At 55.3% G+C, this 23,678-nt stretch overlaps 2 protein-coding genes across 3 annotated transcripts in view; both read right to left on the reverse strand.

The window, feature by feature from the left end:
- Positions 1–23,678, reverse strand: part of CAPN5 (calpain 5) — a 128,881-nt gene that overhangs the window by 22,596 nt on the left and 82,607 nt on the right. For both annotated transcript variants that reach the window (XM_065581745.1, XM_065581746.1), the window contains one exon: positions 1,634–1,842. In XM_065581745.1, the coding sequence (XP_065437817.1) occupies positions 1,634–1,842 (209 nt within the window). The remainder of the gene's footprint in view (positions 1–1,633; positions 1,843–23,678) is intronic.
- OMP (olfactory marker protein) lies at positions 12,390–16,294 on the reverse strand. The gene has a single exon (XM_024108945.3). The coding sequence runs from the start codon at positions 15,084–15,086 to the stop codon at positions 14,607–14,609; it is 480 nt and encodes a 159-aa protein (XP_023964713.2). The 5' UTR covers positions 15,087–16,294; the 3' UTR covers positions 12,390–14,606.

Consider the following 23,678-nt stretch of genomic DNA (forward strand, 5'->3'; position numbering starts at 1 on the left):
GGGCCCTGGCCAATTGTGGGGCCCTGGCAAAATGGGCACCCCCGCACCGGGGGAGCAGAGTTGGGGCGCTCCTGCTAGGGAGTGGGACAAGCCCCCACGCCCTGACCCTGCTCCCTGGCAGGAGTGCTGGGTGGGCGGAGCAGGGCAAGTCCCTGCGCCCGGCCCCATTTCCCGACAGCACGGGGGAAACTGCAGGCAGAAGGGTAGGGATGGGCCTCCACTTATCCTGGCCCAGGGCCCCACAAAATTGTAATCCGCCTCTGGCACCATGGGGGAGGTGGCCCTGTGTCATTGCCACACACCCAGTTTTCCTGTCCGAGCTACATCACTGATACCAAGGTGGGAAAAATTCAGTGGCGGGGCCAATGGACAGGGGACAGCGTCAGAATTCACAGTGCTGGGGCACTCCAGACACTCCAGCCCCCAAATGACTTGGACCCTCTAGCTGGGCAAGTTTTGAGCAGATGGCAGAGATGACGTTAACTGAAGGTGGCAGTAAGAATAGATTTCCCGGCTTGTGCACTACTAACAAGTCCCCTAATGGGAGAGCCAGGAGGCTACTGGGCGAGTGGTCTGCTGTTTCCTTCTTAGCCGGAACGAAGATGCTGGTAACCATCTGTGTCTGGGAAATGGGAGTGGCCTTGACTGCAAAATGCTCCCCACCCCTTTCTGAAATTCAGAGGGACTCCACTAAGTTCCACTAAATGTCCATTAAAATAGTTCCAAACTTTTAGCAAGCTCACCCACTCCAGGGAAGAGGACACTCATCCTCCACCTGTAAGGAGAAGGTTTGCCAGTGCCTCCCTTTGCCAGGGATAGATACAAAACTTTACAAAGTAAGGACCCATGATCAGTAATAATCATACCTAGCTTTTATACATAGGGTTGTCAGGTGTCCGGTTTTTGACTGGAAAGGCCGGTCAAAAGGGGACCTGGCAGTGACAGATATACTGACTGGACACCAAAAGTGTGGTTACTGCGGGCTGCAGGGGAGGCGTTGGTCTCATCAACCCATGCCAGCCCCTGCTCAGCCAGGGCTGCCTCCTACCTGCATCTCGTGGGCAGGCAGGCTGCAGGCTCCCCATCTGGCTGCAGCTCCTGTCCCAGCCCGGGAGCAGGGGGAGCCCAGCTGGGGGACGAAGCAGGAGGGAGGGAGGTGGAGAGGATCTAGTGACAAGAGAGCAGGAGGGGAGAGAGCAGCGAGTGATGCGGGGGGGGGGAGGGAGGAGACAGCAGGGGCAGGGTCTTGGGGGAAGAGGCGGGGCAGTGGATGGGGTCTCAGGGGAAGAGGCGGGGCAGGGGCGGACCTCGGGGGAAGAGGCGGGGCAGGGCAGTTTGGTTTTCAGAAATTAGAAAGTTGGCAACCCTATTTATACGGCATTTGTCATCTGCAGATCTCAAAGCACGTCAGTATTATCATTCCCATTATACTGATGGGACAAACAGGCACAGAGAAGGACTTGCCTGAAGTCAACCAGCAGGCCTGTGGCAGAGCCAGGACTCAAACCTAGGGCTTCTAAGTCCCAGGCCAGTGCTCGGTCCACTAGGCCACACTGCTTCCCATAGAGCTAAATACACAGAGCACCAGGCAGGGCTGCAGTTCAGCCTCAGTGGCTCCTGCTCGTATACCTACTTGGCATAGGCCTTCTCCACCAGCGCGCACCAGAACTCGTTCTTGGCGTTGGAGTGGCAGTAGATGAGCTGGTTGTGAAGCGTCGGCAGGCGGTCGTCTATCACTACGTCCACCCAGTCGCCGAATCGCCAGAACTGGAAGTGGAAAATCCCGGCATAGTTCTCTGGTTTTTCGGCATTCCACTCCTGTTCCTTCCAGTCTGGGATGACCTGTGTTAGTTGGGGGGGAAATGGATTATTCACTTGTCCTGGAAAAGAAACTCTTCCCTCCAGCACTAATGCTGGGAATATTAGAGTGGCGTGGAGCCTGTTAGAAACAGGGGGTCTGCTTCAATAGTTCTCCTAGCCCAATATCCCATCTCCGCTATTGGCCAATGACAGGGGCTTCAGAGGAAGGGCAAAGCACCCGGCAAACACTGGTGTACGGGGCCTGCAGCAATTTAACACTAAACCTACTGAAATGCAGTTACATTGACACAGGTGGCTGTAAGAAAATGGCACCTTCTTAGGTCCCGCTGGGCATGACTCTGATGTGACCTGTTGACTTTAGTGCTGATTTACAGTGGGGGAGGCGAGAGGAGAATCAGACCCTCTATGTCTAGAGTCCGAGGTGCGTACATTACTGACTGCAAGAGAGCAGCAGAATTCATCTCATGATCCCCCCTGATAGCAGGTGCTAGGACCCCAGCGTCAGCTTATTCACTCACCAGGTATTAGAGAAGTGGGGACTGTAGGGACTGGGCCAAAAGAAATTCTGTAGGGGACAGTCAAGGTAGGGGAGAAAGCTTAGGCCGAGGCCTTGTTATTTGTACTGTCAGTTAAGCCGAGCCCAAGTATAGGGTACGTTTGGACAACAGGCTGACTTGACTGGGTGAACTTCACCAGCTCAGACTTCCATTAGCTGAAGCACCAGCACTGCTACAGCAGAGACCGATGTTGCCTGTTTATCATCAGCAAAACTGTCAGCTCAATTCCAAATGCAAAATCCTTCCAACTGGTGATGACGTTTGAGCTGGTGACGGCCCGTCTGGAGTTCAGACGCCAGCTAGGCCCTGTGGTGCGGGCGGCTTTGACTTGTACCCTGAGCATATGTGATCTGAGGTCACTGAAGGGACAAACACTGAAGCCCCCAGCATCCACTGTAATTCCGCTGGTTTCGCTGCCATTGCTCCCAATTGACAGGGTGGAGGCAGAATCAGGTCGAGACTACCTCAGTGCTGCTTCACTTGGCCTGTGAAGGGCAAATTCATTTCCCAGTGACACAGGCAGGAGAAGCGAAGTGGGAGGAAGCCTCCTGGTGGATGGGGAGGAAGAGGAGAACCTCCGGGGGAATCCCAAACAGGAATGAACAGGCAGAAAATACTCTGCGAGGAAACAACGTCGCTACAGGCAACTTCTTAATAAGGGACGGCACTAGAGGAGACCTCAGAATCCCCCAGTTTGAAGTACAATTTCCTCTGATCTTCACCAGGCCTGAAACAAGATTGTTAAGTGACGCTGATGCATGTAGCCCAGGAATTGCTGAAGAGAGTGGATGGGCCTGGCCAGGCAGGCACCCAACTCACCTCTGAGTCGGCCTGGAGGAAAGAGAGGGTGACCTACTGTGAACTGAACCCCCATGTGCCGTTTCAGGGAGATTCATCTGAAGCCCAAATAGCCCGGCAGGCAGGCTGGGAAATACCCCCCGCAAAACTCTAGCTCGGCGGCAAACCATCTCTTGGAAGCTAAAGCCAGCAAGAGCCTTGTTTTGTGGATTTATTTACTTAACCCTCTTCCAAAGTCACATCAGCTAAACTGGAGAAAGGTCCCCATGTCTGAACAAGAATGTCCCCATTCACATTCACCCCTTACCTCACAGACGAGTTACAATGGGATCTAACAACCAGCATAATGTCCCATGGAGACAAGCCCTAAATAAGGATGTTCCTTTGGTTGTGCCATGGGAAGGCTGGGATCTCCCTTTGTGGCAGGGAAGGGAGGAAACTATGGGCATGGCTACACTTGCAAATGTAGAGCGCTTTGAGTTAAACCAGCCTTCGTAGAGCGCAGTAGGGAAAGCGCTGTAGTCTGTCCACACTGACAGCGGACAGCGCACTGGCAGGGCCACATTAGCAGCTCTTGCAACGGCCACAGAGAGCAGGGCATTGTGGTAGCTATCACAGCATGCAAATGGCTGCAACGTGCTTTTCAAACGGGGGGGGGGGAGTGAAGTGTGACAGGGAGCATGTTGTGTGTATGTGGGGAGAGAGAGTGGGTTTTTGGGGGGCTGAGAGCATGTCAGCATGCTGTCTTGTAAGTTCAGACAGCAGCAGACCTTCCTCACCACACTTCTCTCTCACACGCAGCATTCCACAGTAATGGTAGCTGTGTCTCGGAGCAGATAAGCAGACGGCTGTCAAACGGAGCTTTCAAAGGCATATCCAAAGCAATGCCAAGAGTGGCCACTTGACTTAAGGGGATTATAGGACGTTTCCGGAGGCTGATCAGAGCGCAGTAATGCAACACCTCATTCACACTGAAGCTGGGGCGCTCCAGCGGGGGCGCATCAAACGTTATTCCACTCGACGAGGTGGAGGTCCAGCAGCGCTCTAGCCGTGGAGTTAGAGCGCTCTACATGCCTTGCCAGTGTGGACGGGAAGTGAGCTAGGGCGCCGGGACTACTTTTGATGTGTTGTAACTTGCAAGTGTAGCCAAGCCCTAAGTAGCACCAAAGCCTCCACAGAGCAGCTCCGCAGCCACAGCACACACCACACACTGGGTGCTTGTGTGGGAAGATTCCTCCCTCGCCCCGTGCATCAACTCAGCCTAGCTATTCGCTCCAGGTGCCAGCCTGAAGCTGTGGCCCTTAGCAACGACCCTCTCCACAGAATTCATTTTATTTTCCCTGCTACAGTGAGTGCCATACAGATCTTGGCCTTTACCGTTCCTGATAGTTAAAGATACATCAAGATATTAATGATGCCTTCAGTAAAACACCCCACGAGTGTAACTCACCGCAGTACCGCACCCCACCAGCACAGCTCGCCGCAGTACCGCACCCCACGAGTGTAACTCACCGCAGTACCACACCCCACCAGCGCAGCTCGCCGCAGTACCACACCCCACGAGTGTAACTCGCCGCAGTACCGCACCCCGCCAGCACAGCTCGCCGCAGTACCGCACCCCACGAGTGTAACTCACCGCAGTACCACACCCCACCAGCGCAGCTCGACGCAGTACCACACCCCACGAGTGTAACTCACCGCAGTACCGCACCCCGCCAGCACAGCTCGCCGCAGTACCGCACCCCACGAGTGTAACTAGCCGCAGTACCGCACCCCACGAGTGTAACTAGCCGCAGTACCGCACCCCGCCAGCACAGCTCGCCGCAGTACCGCACCCCACGAGTGTAACTAGCCGCAGTACCGCACCCCGCCAGCACAGCTCGTCGCAATACCACACCCCGCCAGTGCAGCTCGCCGCAGTACCGCACCCCACGAGTGTAACTCACCGCAGTACCACACCCCACCAGCGCAGCTCGCCGCAGTACCACACCCCACGAGTGTAACTCGCCGCAGTACCGCACCCCGCCAGCACAGCTCGCCGCAGTACCGCACCCCACGAGTGTAACTCACCGCAGTACCACACCCCACCAGCGCAGCTCGACGCAGTACCACACCCCACGAGTGTAACTCACCGCAGTACCGCACCCCGCCAGCACAGCTCGCCGCAGTACCGCACCCCACGAGTGTAACTAGCCGCAGTACCGCACCCCACGAGTGTAACTAGCCGCAGTACCGCACCCCGCCAGCACAGCTCGCCGCAGTACCGCACCCCACGAGTGTAACTAGCCGCAGTACCGCACCCCGCCAGCACAGCTCGTCGCAATACCACACCCCGCCAGTGCAGCTCGCCGCAGTACCGCACCCCACGAGTGTAACTCACCGCAGTACCACACCCCACCAGCGCAGCTCGCCGCAGTACCACACCCCACGAGTGTAACTCACCGCAGTACCGCACCCCGCCAGCGCAGCTCGCCGCAGTACCGCCCCCCACGAGTGTAACTCGCCGCAGTACCGCACCCCGCCAGCGCAGCTCGCCGCAGTACCGCACCCCACGAGTGTAACTCACCACAGTACCGCACCCCGCCAGCACAGCTCGCTGCAGTACCACACCCCACGAGTGTAACTCACCGCAGTACCGCACCCCGCCAGCACAGCTCGCCGCAGTACCGCGCCCCACGAGCGTAGCTCGCCGCAGTACTGCACCCCACCAGCGCAGCACCGCACCCCACCAGCGCAGCTCGCCGCAGTACCACACCCCGCCAGCGCAGGTCGCCACAGTACTGCACCCCACGAGTGTAACTCACCGTAGTACTGCACCCGGCCAGCGCAGCTCGCCGCAGTACCGCACCCCATGAGTGTAACTCACCGCAGTACCGCACCCGGCCAGCGCAGCTCGCTGCAGTACTGCACCCCACGAGTGTAACTAGCCGCAGTACCGCACCCCGCCAGCACAGCTCGCCGCAGTACCGCGCCCCACGAGTGTAACTCACCGTAGTACCGCACCCCGCCAGCGCAGCTCGCCGCAGTACTGCGCCCCACGAGTGTAACTCACCGTAGTACCGCACCCCGCCAGCGCAGCTCGCCGCAGTACCACACCCCACGAGTGTAACTCACCGTAGTACCGCACCCGGCCAGCGCAGCTCGCCGCAGTACCGCACCCCACGAGTGTAACTCACCGTAGTACCGCACCCGGCCAGCGCAGCTCGCTGAAGTGGTTCTGATCAATGGAGACTGAACAGAGAGAGCCCTGAGACTGAGTCACTCTCTGGAGGGTTTTGAGATTTCCATGAGCAATTAGTGTCAATGAAGACATCGGCGCTCCCCCTGGGAAGCTGCCAGTAACGGATTATACACCACTCAAACCCACCTCCCCATCCAGTCGCTCCTGACTGCTGATCACACTAATTAATTGTCCTATTGGGCCATTCTGGTAATCAACTCACTATTCATGCAGGTCTGTGAGTCATTAAAACATTTCTTACAGGTGGCTTCCCAGCCAGGGTTTAACGCAGCCATGCCCAGCAGGAGGCCTGCCCGGAGCCCAAGAGCTCTCGAGAAATCTCAGAGCCCAACCTCTCCACTTACAGCCCTTTATTTGGAAAGGCTGGTGAAAATGTCCAGCACCACAGATGTCAACAGGAGCAATGTTGGAGCTGCAGAAACCAGCAGCAGCAGCATTGCAAATTCCCTGTGCAGCCTCACCAACGTGCCTCCGCACTGCCCCAGGCTAAGTCTTCCCAGCCTGTTTGGCCCTTGGTCTCACTGCATGGATTCCCGAGGGGTTAGTGAGGTGGATCCTAGGCTGACACCACCAACTCTTTTCACCCAGGGCCCAGAACCGCTGTTAAGTGATGAGGGCTGTTGCCCACAACTGACTTGGGGTGGGCTTGACCTGAGATACAAGCTCTGAACCCCAGAGAACAGTGCTTAGCTGCGCAGGAGCTCGAGGATTGTAGTGTCCCCTAGAGGCTCCAATCAAGATCCCCCTTGTGCTAGGTGCTGTACATACACATAGTGGGAGATGGTCCCTGCCCTAAAGAGCTCATAAGACGAAGGATGGGAGTGGAAACTGAGGCACAGAGAGGTGATGTGACTTGCCCAAGGTCACACAGGAAGCCTGTGGCAGAGCAGGGAAAAGAACTTAGATCTCCTAAGTCTCCGCCCAATGCCTTAGAGCACCAGTTCATCACTCCTTTCAGAGCAGCACCGGCAATGGACCTAGACGTAGTTTGTGGGTTTTACACCTTCCATAGAAGGGGTGCTGCAGTGTGCCATTATAATAATGAAAATACCGATCCCATATACAGGGCTTCTGATCCATAGATTCTAAAGCACTTTACAAAGGAGGTCAGAATCATTGTCCCCATATGACGATGGGGAAACTGAGGCACGGGGCAGTGACATGTCCTATCCAAGACCACCCAGCAGGCCAGTGGCAGAGAGGCACTAGCACCCAGCGCTCTACTGATTAGGCCACACTGCCTTCCTCTCTTCCAGACAATAAGTGGGTGCCCCCAAAGCCCCAATTCCTCAGGAGGAACAGAGGCCCAAGCCAACGTTAAGGATCACTCATGGCAGGATACACTGAGCTATAGTAGATTCACTCTGAGCAGCTCTAGCCTGTAATCCCAAGGCTTCAAGGAGCTGACTTCAATTTTACTTTGCTGTAGAGAATCCCCAGGCGCTCCCCCGGCAAACTCCAAATGAAGGCAGAAACAATGCCAGAAATCACTAGTTGTGGTCAAGGAAAAGGGCAAAGTCATTCAATATCACCTTGAAAGCCCATTAGCAACCAATCAAACAGGAACAGAGGGTGAGAGGGGAAATTGACACGCAGCTAATGAAGCTACAGCTAAGTAGTGTCAGAAACAGAGCGATATTTGTGCCATTAGCTGCCATGGGTGCAGGAGGTGGAATTTAAGCATCAAACAGATTAAGATGGGGGAATAGCCACAGGAATTGTAAATGGAGCCCCTGCTTTCAGGCCCTGATTCAGGAAAGCGTCCCTATTCAGGACAGCATTCAAACATGTGCATAAAGTTGAGCAAGTACTAAAGTGTCTTCCTGAACTGGGGCCTTAAAACCTCTCTCTGTCCTAATACCACAGATCATTCCCAGCTGGTACTGGGCAGGAAAGCAGCCAGCCGAGACTTCTGCTTTTTGGCTAATTCCAGTTCTAGTGTTTCTTCATCCTCCTCTTCACCCAATCCTTGCGTGCCTCTTTCCTGTCTCTCCCCTTTCAACCTGAGCCGGCCCGTGGGACCGTCCTGCCCGGCCCCTGAGCTCCTGGTTGGGGAGGCTAGCCCCCGGCCCCTCCCTTGCTGTCCCCCCTCCCCCACAGCCACACCGCCCCGCAAGCAGCAGGGCAGCGTGTCTGGCTCCGGCCAGAGCGGTATGGTAAGGGGACTGGGGCCGGGGGGGTAGATAAGGGGCAGGAGGTCCTGGGGGGCAGTCAGGGGACAGGAAGCAGTTGGATGGGGCAGAGGTTCTGGCGGGGGCGGTCAGGGGACAGGGAATGGGGGGGTTGGATAAGCGTGGGAGTCCCGGGGGGGCCTGTCAGGCGGCGGGGGTGTGGATAGGGGTCGGGGCACTCAGGGGACTGGGAGCAGGGGGGTTGGATAGGGGGTGGGGTCCCAGGGGCAGTTAGGGGCAGGGGATCCCAGGAAGGGGATCCCTGGGGACAAGGAGCAGGGGGGGTTGGATGGGTCAGGGGTTCTGAGGGAGGCAGTCAGGGGGCAGGAAGTGGTAGAGGGCAGATAGGGGGCAGGGGCCAGGCTGTTTGGGGAGGCACAACCTTCCCTACCTGGCCCTCCATACAGTTTTGCAACCCCGATGCGGCCCTCGGGCCAAAAAGTTTGCCCACCCCTGGCGTAAGCTGTCTTCAGAGACTGTTTTCTGTGTTACCTGTCTGTACACACCTAGCAGAATGGAGTCTTGATCTCTGAAGTGGGTTCTTAGCTGCTACTATAACAGCTCTGCTAAAGAAAAAGAAGTTTGGAGGGGAATAAAAAGCCGAACAAAAAAGTTTTCATGATTTCTAAAAAATTAACAACAGTGACTATAGATTAGAAAATGTGACCATTCCTCGTGTAGGGGTGCGAATCTAAAGGTGACTGTGGAGAGGACTTCGTCATGGTCTACAAGGGGCTGAGATTTCTGACAGGAGATGGGCTCTTGAATCGAACAGAAGGAGGTTGGGCTAGGATTGGGAGCCTAACTTCCTTAAACTCCTTTCAAAAGCCCAGTGTAGCTCATTACTTACATACAGGAGTAGTGAAATAGTGCCTTGTTGACCAGTACTATCTCATTGTTTCCTTGTTCCCCCCATCTGCTGACTCTTGCCTTATTCTTAGACTGTCAGCTCCTTGGGACAGGGCCTGTCTCTGTGTTCTGTTTGTACAGCACCTGGCACAATGGAGTTCTGGTCCATGATTGGGGCTCCTAGCCGCTATGATAATAATAATAATAATAGGAACAAGGCTGAGAAAAGCGAGCAGGCTGAACTCTGACCCAGTACAGCTACTTGTTGTGGTGGGGGAATGGAGATTGGGCGAAGTGGAGCTGTTGGGAAAGCTGGGGGCAGCTGGGTGAGTATGGGGGTGTGATAAGGCACCTGCCCCACACTGGGCTCTACAGGGTTAATAGAGCCCCTGGGAGGCTGCGCAGGAGTTGGAGGGGGTGCCGCAAGCAGCAGCCATCTACAGGGTCCCTGGGCTGGGACCCAGAGTAGGGGGTGAGCCCGGTTCCCGCCGCCTCCACTCGCCGTGGAGGAAGTGGCTGGATAAGGGACTGAGACATTCCCCTGGAAGGGGGGAGCACAGAGTGTGGCGCAGACAGAGGGCTGTGTCATGACGAGGATGCCGCGGCCCTAGGAGTGACATGGGTTGCTGGAGCAGACGTGACTGTGGCGCACTGGCTAGCAGAGCTGATCCCCGGGACAGCCAGCAGGGGGCACCGCAGTGGTGAGTCCCACCCCATCACAGGAAGGCAGAGGGGAGAACGGTGTGATGATCAAGGATGGGGGATTGTTGGGGTAAATCAGTGTTATGCAGGCAGCGAGGGAAGCCCAGTACTTCTGTGCCAAGGCATTTGCACTTGAAGGGATCCCCATTGTGCTGATTTCTAACCTCCCCAATGCCTCAAGGAAGTAGTGGCGTTGGTGGCTCTTGATATGTAAATGCCTGGTTGGTTCCTATGGCGCTGCTCCAAGGCGTTTGGTGCAGGGACACTGACCTTCTCTCTGCCCCAGGCTCCTTGCCCAGCCACAGACACACACACCCCACCTCCAACCCCTGCATCTCCAGCCTCACCCACACACAAGCCTGTTTCCCCACCATCCCCTGCTAACCCTGTCACTGCCTCAACTTGCCTGGTACCCCACCCCCGCTGTGCCCTCATCCCTGCTCATCCCCCTCTCCCCAGAGTCCCATCTCTCCTCACAACCCACCTCCATGCACCCAGCTGTCCAGTTTTGCCTCCACAGTCTCTATGTGCGATGTTATCAGAATAAGCGTTGGCATTTGATGCATGGCATTTGTGGGGACGGGATTCGTTCAGCCAGAGGAAGCCACAGAAATGAGGAAAATAAGGCAAAACTTCCAAATAATAATATGAAATAAAGGAGCATTTTAAAACATTGCCTCTTGCAAACACCCGTAGCTACTTCACTCACAAAACAGCACAGATTGTGGTGCCAAACCTGGAGCCTAACTTCAGTCATTAAAGCACAGCACGGAGGGATTTCAGAGCAAATCCCAGGAGAAGCCGAACCATGAAGTCGCTACAAACACCTCCATGATCTGCAGACCGCTGGGTTCTTACTTCCTTAGTAACTAGCCCTGGTTCGTCCTGACAGAGGTGTGGACACATGGCTGCCTTCGGTCACCACCCCCGTCACCATTTACTTTATGCACTGTAGACCGGTTTAGCTAGCCCTTCTGGCTCGCTGTGTCATATACCAGCCCAGAATGCAAGTCACTCCATGGGACAGCCCCCTGGAATTCCCAGGAGGCACTGCTCCAAACACAGGGTGGCGAGTACGTGCACACAGTTCAGTGACAGCGGAGAAGGCCCAGCCCAAGCCATATTTGCTGCAAGAGGGTCAAGTCAGAGAGTCACACCAGATCACAAAAGCACGGTGGTGTATGTAGTGTGAGCAGGGCGGCCAGGCGTTTGTGCATTGTGACTCATAGCCCCCAAGAGTCCCATGGGAGGACACGACATGGCTGGTACACACCACTGAACCACCACGTCCCCTTCATGCCCTTGTAACATCTTCTCCTAACCATGACTTTGGAACAACTAGAGAAGAGACTGCCCCAGAGAATCCACCCCAGGTTTTCCACTGAGCCTAGGGCAGGCTGGGACAGGACTGTGGGAATGAGTGGGTGCTGTAGGAGCTCATCTCTGTGCCTCGATTCAAGGAGCCCCCAGACTCCAACAACGCAACACACATTGTGGGGGGAATGACTGACAAAGGGCTCCAACGAAGGAAAGCAGAGGCCCAATAACCACACAGCTCCGGGTCTGATTTTCAGGAGAGCTTGGGGAATTGTTTGGTTGTTGTTTTTTTAAACAGTAAATGCCAATTAAGAATCGAGGCATCTGTGACGGGGAAGAATGGTCCTGGGTGGGGAGAACTCAGGAATGTCATTTCCTAACAGGAGGCTGAGAGCGGGGCTCTCTCCAGGGGGGGGGGTTCCCCAACTCCGAAGGAGGGAGACCCAAGCTGTGCCTGTCATAAGACTACATACAAACCCGGTGAAGCCCATCTCTGTGCAGAAAAGCTGGTGCATCACTTAAGCCATTTTCTGAGGATAAAGGGGCCCTCGGGACTTTCTGCTCACCCCTGTGCAGAAGGTCAGTTTCAGTAATGAGGCCAGACCCTTGGCTAGTGGACACTGGTACTGCTCCAGGGGCATGGAGATTGGCTAACATCCCATCCCCGAAACCGACTTACGTGTGATGTGGATCTGAGATACACCGAGGAATCTGAACATTCTCTCTCTCACTCGAAAGCTACATGTGGAGCTAAATATCCAGCTACGCAGCTCACTCCAGGAACCAAGTTATTACGTTTTACAGAGCTTAAGCTTTGCAGTGTGTGTGTATGGGAGAAGACACCTAAAAATCATGGGGTGAAGATTGATGGGTTCTCCTTTATTGTGTGCAAGACCAGGGCATTTTAGGTCAGAGGGAGACGCATCCAACCTCATTCCTCAAGGGCTTTTATTTTCCATTGTACACAAATACATACCCAGCAGGATAAGCGCAGCATGAACTCGACACAGGCGGTGAGACACAAGCAATGAATTACCATTAAAGTGTCCTGACGACTCGTAACAGCGATTTCGGTAATGGCTAGAGCTGGGACAGTCTGATTGGCCCATGTGGCATTTCAGGCCAGGAGCCAAACTATGCTCTGGGATGTGTGTGGGTGGTTTCAGTGGAAGGTTGCTGTTAAAATCCCAGAGCAAAATCTGGCCCAAAGTTGCTACATTTTGTGACAAAAGGGAATAGGAAAAACTTCTACTCCTGATCACCGGGTGTCTCATTTCTTCAGGGAACGGCTCTAAACAAAGACAGAGAGAGCGAACAAATAAAAGTGACAGCACAGAAGAATGCACCTGCCATGTTATTTTCTCCTGGAGAGACCCGTGTTACCCTGGTACCGCAGTTAAGAGAGCTCTCTTCCGCACATGACTGATGTGGTCTCACCAGCTTGCGTGACTCTCCAGCACATTTGCCTGCCTTCCTGCCCCACATCACTGCTGAGTACGCAGTGGCTGCCACACCAGCCGCTTCCACAGTCGCCTTGCAGTTCAGAGTCTCTCTTTGGCAAAGAAATGAGCTTTCCCCATCCCCTGCACGGGGACGCTTGTATAGATCAGCTATAAAAATAAGGATGAACTGTGGGTGAGATCAAAGCTTGAGAACTGAGCTGAGGTGGGTTTGTTTTTCATGCAATGACATAATATATACCTCCGGAACAACCAGTGCTTTGTCCTACAAACACTCTCAGGTGTAATCCTGTTCAGGACCATGAGACAAAGAGTAGCATGTACTTAGCATTTCCATAGCACTTTTCATCTGTGGCTCTTAAACTGCTTTACAAAATAGGGTCCATATCATCACCTCTTTCCCAGAGGGGAAACTGAGGCACGGAGCAGTTCAGTGACTTGTTCAAATTCACACATCAAGCCGCAAAATGGTAGTACTGTGAAGAGAATCCAGGTCTCCAGCTTCCACCCATGTAGCCTATACACCAGACCACGGTGCATGTGGCGACATCCCCTACAAAGCTCTATGCAGGGCAGGAAGTGTTAGCAGTAACAGTCCCTTAGGTTGTAAGCTCTTTGGTGTGAGGGAAGTTTTATTCTATCGCTTGTAAAGCACTGGACAAGCTTACAGCCCTAGGTAAATCATTAATAATCAATATATTTCTATGTGAGCTTGGAGAGATCACATACCTGTACTGTACTCTACAAAGGAAGAGCGCTGCAGAAGACTCGCATCTGGCTCAGAGCTACAAAGGGTTAAACTCTGCTCAGAAACCTTTGCTCTGCCCCTATAACTTTCCTAGCTCGGCACCCTGTAGCAGATTGACCTTCCAACTGTTTTCAATACCTAACATCCCCAGGCAGCACATTGTCCCCGAGTTCAATTTGTACCACAGCAAGGCAAATGCACTGTGAGAGTTACTCGCTGTGCAGCAGGGAACAGACAAGCTGCTGACACTAACATCAGTCCAAAGCCTGAAGTCCTCACTGGGGTTTGACCAGCAGGCCTGAAATTTGCAAAAGTGGCCATTGATTTCCGATGCATTAGGTGAGGGCATGAGGGGCACCTCGAGACTCTCTGGGGCATAATTTTCAGAGGTGCTGGGCTCCACAGCTCCAGACACTTTTGAAAATGATGGCCTTGAGAGTGGAGCTCAAAGCGCCGGTCTGTGTCACCTCCCTTACGCCACACGACGATGTGCGGTAGAGATCCTTGATATTTCCACTGGACCCTTAACGTCTATGTAAGGCAGTTGGTCGGGTTTATCAAGGCAGCCCCACAGCTTCCAAGCCAGCTCGGCCCCATCTCAGCAGGCTGCTAGTCAAACAGCTCGCCTTGCACAGCTGAATTAACTAGCATGCAATACTGCGTTCTAGGCTACTAAAGCAACCGTCCTCTCCATCCATTCAGCCACAAGACACAACCTGTTGGGGAAAGTCTCCCGGGACAGTGGAGGGCAGCCGGGGCAGCGTTATAGTCACTTGGCTATTCTCAAACCATGACTGCCGGCTGCAAATCAACAGGGCAGATTTTGTTGTGCTGTCCCTTTAAAAGAAATGACCAATCACTGAATCGAAGCGAAGAGAAAGAAACATGAAGAGAGACACGGTTGGGGGCAAGAGGTGAGGGATCTGCCCAGGATGGTACAGATCAGGCTTTGAACACTACGGAGCACTTGAGGTGGGCTGGGTCGAGGCCATCGGTGAAGGAGAGGAGGAAGTACATCACCTTGCGGATCTTGGCCAGCTCCATCAGCCTCTCCCCAAACTCCTGGGCATCTGCCTCGTTACACTCCATTTCCTTGGTCCCTGGCTTCTTCCAAAAGATGCCCACCGGCTCCAGCAGCTGCCTGTTCATGAGGTTGGTGAGGTCGGGCGTCCAGTGCTGGGAGGTGCCCGTCACCATTAACTTCCCTGCTTTCTCCATCTGGATCTTCCAGCGCAGGAAGTGCAGGTTGTGCTGCCGGACGAAATCCACCCGGTAGATGTACTCGTTGGGCCGCAGCAGCTTCTCGCCATCCTGAGGCCGTTCGTTCCTCTGCTGGAGGCTCTGCGCCCGCAGCCGCATGCACTTGGTGAGCTGGACGTCCTGGACGAAGGGGAGTTCAAGCTCAGACGTGTCGCCAGCCATCGCCTCTGCCTCTCTCCTCCCCGGCTCAGTTCTCAGCACTGTTTGGCTCTCCAACAGGCCACCCTGGGAAAATGCAAACCCGAAGCCAATCGGCCCTCCCTCCCCAGTCCCAGCGGTGCTAGGCAACCTGGGTCAATGACGCAAAGTGCCCTCAGGGTTTCCTCTGGGTGCCCTCTTGTCTCATTTGCAGATGAGGAACAGATCCTGCCACTGTACAATAATCTATAGGGACGGGATCTCTGATGTCAGCCTCCCTGACAACCTCCTTGACAACCGCTCCCATGCAAGCCAGAGCACAGTTGTTTGTATTTAAATGAGGCCTCTTGCAGCGGGGCCACCATGTTACAGAGCTGGGCAGCAGGACACACAGGTGAAGCAGCTCCAAGGGCCACCTGCTCTCTCAGGGCAACCATCTTAGGGGCCAGGCTGTGCCCAGCCGCTGCAGAGGCAGGTGGCCACAGGGAACCTCTCTGCAAGGATCGCGTCCTGAGCACAAAGGCTACTTCCTGCTAGCCCCGCTAAGGGGGCAGAGGAAGTGGCTCTGCCCAGAGGCATGATGGTACTGAAGGGGTCTAGCAGTGGGGTGGGCACACTCCCCCTTACAGCTGCTGTGAAGGTCCTGAAGGCACTGGCTCCCTGTGAGAGATAAAACCTCCCAGGGCCCCTGCTAGGGTGGGACAACTCAAAACCATCCCACAACGTAGAGCAATGGCTAAGAGCTACAACTGGGCTGGAAGTACACCTCTACCCCGATTTAACGCGGTCCTCAGGAGCCAAAAAAATCTCACCGTGTTATAGGTGAGACCACGTTATATCGGGGTAGGGAGAGGAACTGCTCCCCGCCCCAGCTCACCTCCGCCTCCTCCCTGAGCCCATCGCCGCCGCTCCGCGTCTCCCTCCCTCCCTTCCAGGCTTGCCGCACCAATCAGCTGTTGGCCCAGCAATCCTGGGGGGGATGCGAGGGGGGAGATGCGGAACAGTGGCGGAGCGCTCAGGGGAGGAGGCGGAGATGAGCTGGAGCGGTTCCTCTGCGCCCCCCATTACTTGCTGCGGCCCTCCCCGGGGCCCCTTGCCCCAGCACACCTCCATTCCGCCTCCTCCCACGAGCGCACCACAGCTCCGCTTCTCCCCTCTCCCTCCCAGGCTGGCCACGCCAGAGGGAGGAGAAGTGGAGCTGAGCGGTGTGCTTGTGGGAGGAGGCGGCGGCAGAGAGGAGGTGAGCTGGGGCGGGGAGTGGTTCCTCTTTGCCCCCTCCCCCCCTTACTTGCTGCGGCCCCCCTGCCCCAGCTCACCTCCGCTCCGCCTCCTCCCATGAGCTGATTGGCGCAGCAAGCCTGGGAGGGAGGAGAAGCGGAGCTGTGGCGCACTTGTGGGAGGAGGCGGAGTGGAGGTGAGCTGGAGCGGGAGAGCCCCAGGGAGGGCCGCAGCAAGTACCGAGCAGGCGCAGAGGAACCACTTGTGGTAACACAAATTCAGATACAACGAGGTAAAGCAACCCCGTCCCCTGCAGCATGGCTTTACCCCATTATAGCCGAATTCGCGTTATATCGGACCGCATTATATCGGGGTAGAGGTGTATTTACATCCACGGTTCTCAGAGTATCATGGGATAGGCCCGAGTTCTATGGGTCTGTCCTGCCACCTTGGAGGACAATCACGGGGTCCTGCATTTAGATGATCAGAGTGTGTCTCTAGTGCAGACGTGGGCAAACTACGGCCAGCGGGCCACATCCGGCCCACGGGACCGTCCTGCCCGGCCCCTGAGCTCCTGGCCGGGGAGCCTAGTCCCTGGCCCCTTCCCCGTTGTTCCCTCCTCCCCCACAGCCACATGGGCCACGCTCTGGACTGCCGCTTCCGCTGGGCAGCGTGGGAAGAGCAGCTGGCTCTGGCCGGGTGTCACAGCTGCGAGCTGCTGCTGGTAAGGGGGCGGGGAGCGGGGGAGGTTGGGCAAGGGGGTGGGATCCCGGGGGCAGTTAGGGACGGGGGGCCCTGGGAGGGGCTGGTCAGGGGACGAGGAGCAGAGGATGGTTGGCTAGGGGGTGGGAGTCCCAGGGGGGCTGTCAGGTGGTGGGGGTGTGGATAGGGGTCGGGGCAGTCAGGGGACAGGGAGAAGGGGGGTTGGATGGGTGGAGGGTTCTGAGGGGGGCAGTCAGGGGGCGGGAAGTGGGAGGGGGTGGGTAGGGGGCAGGAGCCAGGCTGTTTGGAGAGGCACAGCCTTCCCTACCTGGCCCTCCATACAGTTGCGCAACTCCAATGTGGCCCTCAGGCCAAAAAGTTTGCCCACCCCTGCTCTAATGGTTGCAGCACTGGACTGGGGGTCAGGACTCCTGGGTTCTTCTATTCCCAGATCTGCCGCTGACTCACTGTGACCTCTGCTTATAGGGGTGTTGTGGGACTTAACGTTCGGAAACTACTTCGGGAGCATGAAATAAAAGGTGCTGCATAAACATGAGGTATAGTCATTATCCTAGGGCAACACAGCACAAGGCTGCATTGTCGCATCAACTCGCAACAGCCCAGCAATGACACACAGCCACACAACGTCATCCCTCGAGGGCATGATTTCATGGGGTCACCACTGTGTCACCCTCCAGAAGACACACGTGCTCGGGTCATGTCCTGAAGCAACGGGCTCCTGAACAGGTATTGAGAGCTCCTCTCAGTGCAAAAAGCGACAGAGACCAGGAACTCAGTCAGGGTCGTTTCACGGTGAATGCCAGGGATTGACCCGAGCTTGGCGAGATCAGCACCGAGGTTGCTAAGGGCTGCACAGAGGGACATGGTGATGGCACCACAGCAAGGAACAAGTGAGGTCTAATAATAGCCCCACGCCTTCCCGCTGTCCTAAGCTTGTTTACTGGCTCATAAGCACCTTTAGGAACAATTTTCCCTTCTGCCCAAGGGCTTTAAAGTTAAAAATGTATTCAGCGACCCTGGAGAACGTTCAGTAGCTGAGCTCCCGGTGCTAGTCACAGGGACCTAGCGGGGCATGTTCTGAACTGTAATGGATCTTTTACCTACTAACCCGTCAGTCCAACACGCGTGGCAAGGGCAGGAGGACCGGAGCAGCCATGCCAGTACACAAGGTGGGAGAGGGGTTCCCCTGCAGGACTTTGAAATGTTGGCAAAGCCAAATCCTGTGCTCATTACACAGTCCAAACTTCCACTGAGTCAAGTTCTGCTCTCAGCTACCTACATGGATGCAACCTTCATGAGTCTGGATTACCACTCCTGGGGATATGGTGGCTGGGGAGAGGACTTGGAGGGCAGAGACTCCATAGCATCCCCTCGTGGAGTTTTAACTTGGATCATTCCACTGGGGCACAGGATTTGCCCCCGATTCCTCCTCATGGAACAGCCAGTGGTTCTGAGCCCACACCCCGGGGGAGCCCGGTACCAGCTCTGGGATCCCTGGCTCCTCTACCAAGGTTTTCCCCAGCGGCATCTGCCCCTGAACACACTCCCTTGGAAGGCACAGAGAGAATCAACAGAAGAGCGAATGCAGTCACAGGCTGATTTTTCTGATGTAGCCCATATAGATATATAGACATATGCTAGGTCAGTGGTTCTCAACCAGGGGTCTGGGGCCCCCTGGGGGACTATGAGCAGGTTTCAGGCGGGCCACCAAGCAGGTCAGCATTAGACTCGCTGGGGCCCAGGGCAGAAAGACAAAATCCCACTGCATGGGGCTGAAGCCCAAGACCCTGAGTCCAACCACCTGGGGCTGAAGCTGAAGCCTGAGCAATGTAGCTTCGCGGGGGGGCCCTGTGGTGTGGGGCTCCAGGCAATTGCCCTGTTTGCTACCCCCTAACGCTGGCTCTGGTTTTTATATGCAGAAAACCCTTTATTGTGGCACTGGTTGGCCGTGGAGTTTTTATAGCATGTTGGAGGGGCCTCAGAAAGAAAAAGATTGCGAACCCCTGTGCTAGGTGACCTATAGTTATGGAGTAAGGCAATAACTCAAAAACCTACAGGCCTTAAGGCTGTAGGACAAAGATAACTGAGCCCTAAGGCCTAAAGACTTAACATAAGCAATTAACCAGGAAGTGACCTTCTATCATAAGGTGCCACAAGACAGCAGTGACCCTGTATCACAGATGCCACCAGTCAGAATGCTCCATCTAGTGCTACTGAACAGCTGACAGGTACCACAAGACAACAGTTTGTAGCAGCTTTGGATATTTTACAGTAAGAGCATCAGCTTGAAGTAAATGGCCTAGTAACCTATGGGAGAAGAGCCCCCCAACATTAGTAGGGGGAGGAAGGGTAGATAAGGAAAAGAGGCTGAAATCCCTATTGCATATGCATGAGGTATAGAGGGCGTTAGCGTAACCCATTATAAAAGTGGGTACTTGGCCAATGAACCCCAGGGAGATTTCCGGGAACCTACCAGGCCAAGGACCACTCATGGGTTATTCACTTACTACGGGGCTCCCCTCAAAGGGTGATGGGAGCATCTGAGTGCTGGATTACCCTCGGGCTGCTCTGCTAGGTCACAGTGTTTGTGATTAGCTAATTGTGCTAATACAACCCTGACAAATTCAGACGGCCTTCCCGAAGTGCGAGCGTCATTCCTGCATGCACAGAGAGCCTCACTCTCAAACAAACTGCCAGGCCGTGGCCAATCAGGAGGCAGCTGAACCCTGGCAACCCCCACCACGTTAAATTGGAAACACTAAGTAACACCCAACCCATTGGTCAGGCAACACCGCAGGACTTCCGGAGAAGATGTGCATCCTACACCACCACCCCTCCAACCCCAGTGAATGCTGCCCGCCGCCTGCAGACCCCCGCCCGCACTGACTCTCCTCGTGCTGCCCCACGCTGGCTGCAGACCCCCGCCCGCACTGACTCCTCCTGCTGCCCCACGCCGGGCTGCAGACCCCCGCCCGCACTGACTCCTCCTGCTGCCCCACGCCGGGCTGCAGACCCCCGCCCGCACTGACTCTCCTCGTGCTGCCCCACGCCGGCTGTAGACCCCCGCCCACACTGATTCTCCTCCTGCTGCCCCACGCCTGCCCCACGCCGGCTGCAGACCCCCGCCCGCACTGACTCTCCTCGTGCTGCCTGATGCCTGCCCCACGCCGGCTGCAGACTCCTGACCCCAAGGAGGGGGGCTTCCGAGGTCTAAGGAGAGTGGGGCAGGCCCCCTATGTGCCCCTGTTAGTGATCTGGCCCCACAGGGTTTAGCGTGAGTTTTGCCGGTGTATGGGCTGCAGGATAGGAGCCATTGTGATTGATGGGAATGCAGCATTCCTTGCTCTAGACAGAAAGAGACTGGGAGAGTGAGTTACAGATAGGACCGCCAAACTGTATGATCCAAAGTCCTGGTCCGAGCAAACTGCCCCATTGCCATCCCACCCGCTACCACAGGCGCTGTGGGCGGTCACTGAGGTACCGAACATTCATCATGGCCGCGCTCCGATGAGTTGAGGCAGCAGGCGACGCGCCCAGTACACAGCTCAGGGAAGACCAAAGGCTGCTGCCTGCCCTAGCCACTGCGGTGCCATATCCGCTGCTAGGAGGAAACCCGGGGGGATTTCTGGCACTTTGCACATGACGCACGTGAACCACCCAGGCAGATCAGCCTGAGTCGGAAGCTGCTTCCCAATTATATCCATAACAGGCCTCTCAGGTGGCTGGGGTAAGGGCTGTGAGGAAGGGAAAAACATGAAAAGCCAGTCTCCTGGGACACGTACAGTGTCTCTCGGAGGAATTCAGAGGAATTTGTCCCCAGCTTTGCCCGGGTGGAAAACCACCATCTAATGCTCTTGTCAAAGCCAGGTAAAATATAGAAGCGTTGGGTCCTATCTCATATATAGCCCTGGACACCCTGGAGAACAGTGGTGTACAGGTAAAAAAAGAAGTGGATAAACTAACCTAAACTAAACTCCATAATCCCCAAATGAGAAGTGGGTTTACCCACGTTTACCCTCAACTAAGCTACTGCTGGGCCCAGTTCTGGTCTCAATCAATGGATTGTAAACGCAGAACCTGGCCCAAGATCCCTACCCCATTCTTTCAGTGAGCTTTATTGGCTAGGTTAACATATTTCCTCTTATCCGAGAGTCTGAATCAGATAGGGTTACCATACGTCCGGATTTTCCCGGACATGTCCAGCGGTGCGGGGCCTGAGCCAAGCCGGGCAGGAGACGCCGGGGCCAGAGCCGTGCCTCCTCGCGCCCCCCCCCACCCCAGCTTGCCTGCTGCTTCAGGCTTCCCGCGAATCAAATGTTCGCGGGAAGCAGGGGAGTGGGAGGGGCAGGGGGTGAAGCGTTCAGGGGAGGGGGCGGAGTTGGGGCGGGGCCGGGGCCCGTGGAGCGTCCTCTTTTTGGACACTTAAAATATGGTAACCCTAGAATCAGAGGCTGGTCTCTTTCTAAACCAAAGAAGGGAAGAGCTTGAAGAAGTCCGGGCTGTGCTTTCCTTTCTGATATTTGCACTCGCGTAATTATTAATCAGTTAGAAACAGATTCTGTTACTGAAGGATAGAGGAACAGTATTCCTTTAAATGGCCTGTGAACCCTCTAGTGGGGCTCACTGCATTTTATATTTTAGCAGCAGTCACAAGTCAATCCGCATGGATGTAGCGAGCCCTAGCATGGTTGTGTATATTAAGTAAACACAATTACTGGAGCTCCAACTGCACTTATGTGGTTTGTTCACATTGTTATCGCTGTGTAAAGAGCCGAAGACACAACCATTCCCCTTACCCCTGCTGAACAGCACCTTGTAGCCGCGCTGATTTCAACAGGAGCCTGGAGTTTCAGCATAAGTAACAGGGGCAGATCACAGCCCTTAAAGTGTTCGCAGCGCTATGAAGATCCCGATCCCTTCGGAAGCACTAAATGAGAATGATCTTTACTCGTAGAGAAGGACCCAAGTTGCAACAGGGTTGGGGTCTGATCTGACCTGTCTCAAAGTTTGGATGGTGTTACAATTCTGGGTTTGGGTCAGCCCATTCAGGTGGCAGCCGGAGTGATAGTGGTCAGACCTGGGTGTGGACAGGAAACTGCCCCAAGGTTTGGGGGGCAGGGTTTAGATCCAGTGTTTCAGTTTGGACCCATGTGAATTTCTCATTTAAAAGTCACGTGCTATCTGGCTTGGTACCTCTGTAGTTAGTGCTCTGTGCTGCCATGAAAAACCCAAATTGCCAAGCCAGTTTATAGATGGGGAAACTGAGGCACAGAAAAGTGAATTGATTTGCCCCAAGTCACACAGCAGACCAGGCAGAGCTAGTTATAAAATGCAGCTCTCCTAGCTCCCAGTCCTATACTCCAGCTGCAGCACCTTCCTGCCTCCCCTCATCTTCACAGCCAGTTCCTTTGGCCAGGGCAGTTTGATCTGTAAGCCCGGGATGTGCCTCTTGCCGTTATTTGGAGACAGCGGGTGCTGACAGCTAAACTCAGCAGGCCCAACTGTAAAATGGTGCTGCTAGGGGTCAGAGAAGGAAAAGCAACATAGGTCTCCAGAACCTCTCCCCCAATACTGGGATCGATGACAAGGCAAGCCGGCCCCTTGAATTGAAGAACCAAAGGACTTCAGAGCTCTCATGAAAATTACTTTGGCAAGGATCACTAATAGAACAACGCATGGCTTGGGTTAGCATCTCCTTTTATGGAGTGTCCCACTGAGCCCTTAGCAAATGTTTGATCCGTTCCCTTTTTTATTAGAATACTCTACAGTATGGGCCTAAACAATTCAGCTTCAATTGACAGTAGTAAACAAGGCACACATTTTTAACAGTGAGGGTGATTAACCATTGGAGCAAACCAATGGTTTTCAGATCAAGACTAGATGTCTTTCTGGAAGATCTGCTTAGTCAGACACAAGTTACTGGCTCCATACACGAATGGCTGGATGAAATGCTTTGGCCTATGCTAGACAGGAGGTCAGCCTAGATCAAGGGTGGGCAAACTACTGCCCGTGGGCCGGATCCAGCCCAGCAGCCATTTTAATCCAGCCCTCGAGCTCCCACTGGGGAGCAGGGTCTGAGGCTTGCCCTGCTCTGGAGCTCCAGCCGAGGAACAGGGTCGGGGACCGCTCCACCTGGCTCCCGGAAGCAGCAGTATGGCCCCCCTCCACCTCCTATGCGTAGGGGCAGCCACAGGCCTCCATTCTGCACGCTGCTTCCACCCCAAGTGCCACCCCTGCAGCTCCCATTGGCTGGGAACTGCAGCCAACGGGAGCTGCAGGGGCGGTGTCTGCGGACGAGGCAGCACGCAGAATCGCCAGGTTGTGCCTCACGTAGGAGCCGGAGAAGGGGCGTGCCGCTGCTTGCGGGAGCTGCTTGAGGTAAGTGCCGCCTGGAGCCTGCATCCCTGAGCCTCTCCCTGCGCCCCAACCCCAGCCCTGATCCCCCTCCCACCCTTCAAACCCCTCCATCCCAGCACAGAGCACCCTCCTGAACCCCCAACCCCTCATTCCCAGCCCCACCCCAGAGCCTGCACCCCCAGCCGGAGCCTGCACCCCTTCCCAGATCCCCCTCCCACCCTCTGAATCCCTCGGTCCCTGCCCGGAGCACCCTCCTACACCCCAAACTCTTCATCCCCACCCTTACCCCAGAGCCCACACCCCCAGCCAGAGCCCTCA

The sequence above is a fragment of the Chrysemys picta genome, chromosome 1, assembly GCF_011386835.1.
Source record: "Chrysemys picta bellii isolate R12L10 chromosome 1, ASM1138683v2, whole genome shotgun sequence".
In the NCBI taxonomy this organism is placed as follows: Eukaryota; Metazoa; Chordata; order Testudines; family Emydidae; genus Chrysemys; species Chrysemys picta.

Excerpts from the sequence above, each read along its gene's own strand:
- OMP (XM_024108945.3), bottom strand. The coding sequence starts at position 15,086 with ATGGCTGGCGACACGTCTGAGCTTGAACTCCCCTTCGTCCAGGACGTC.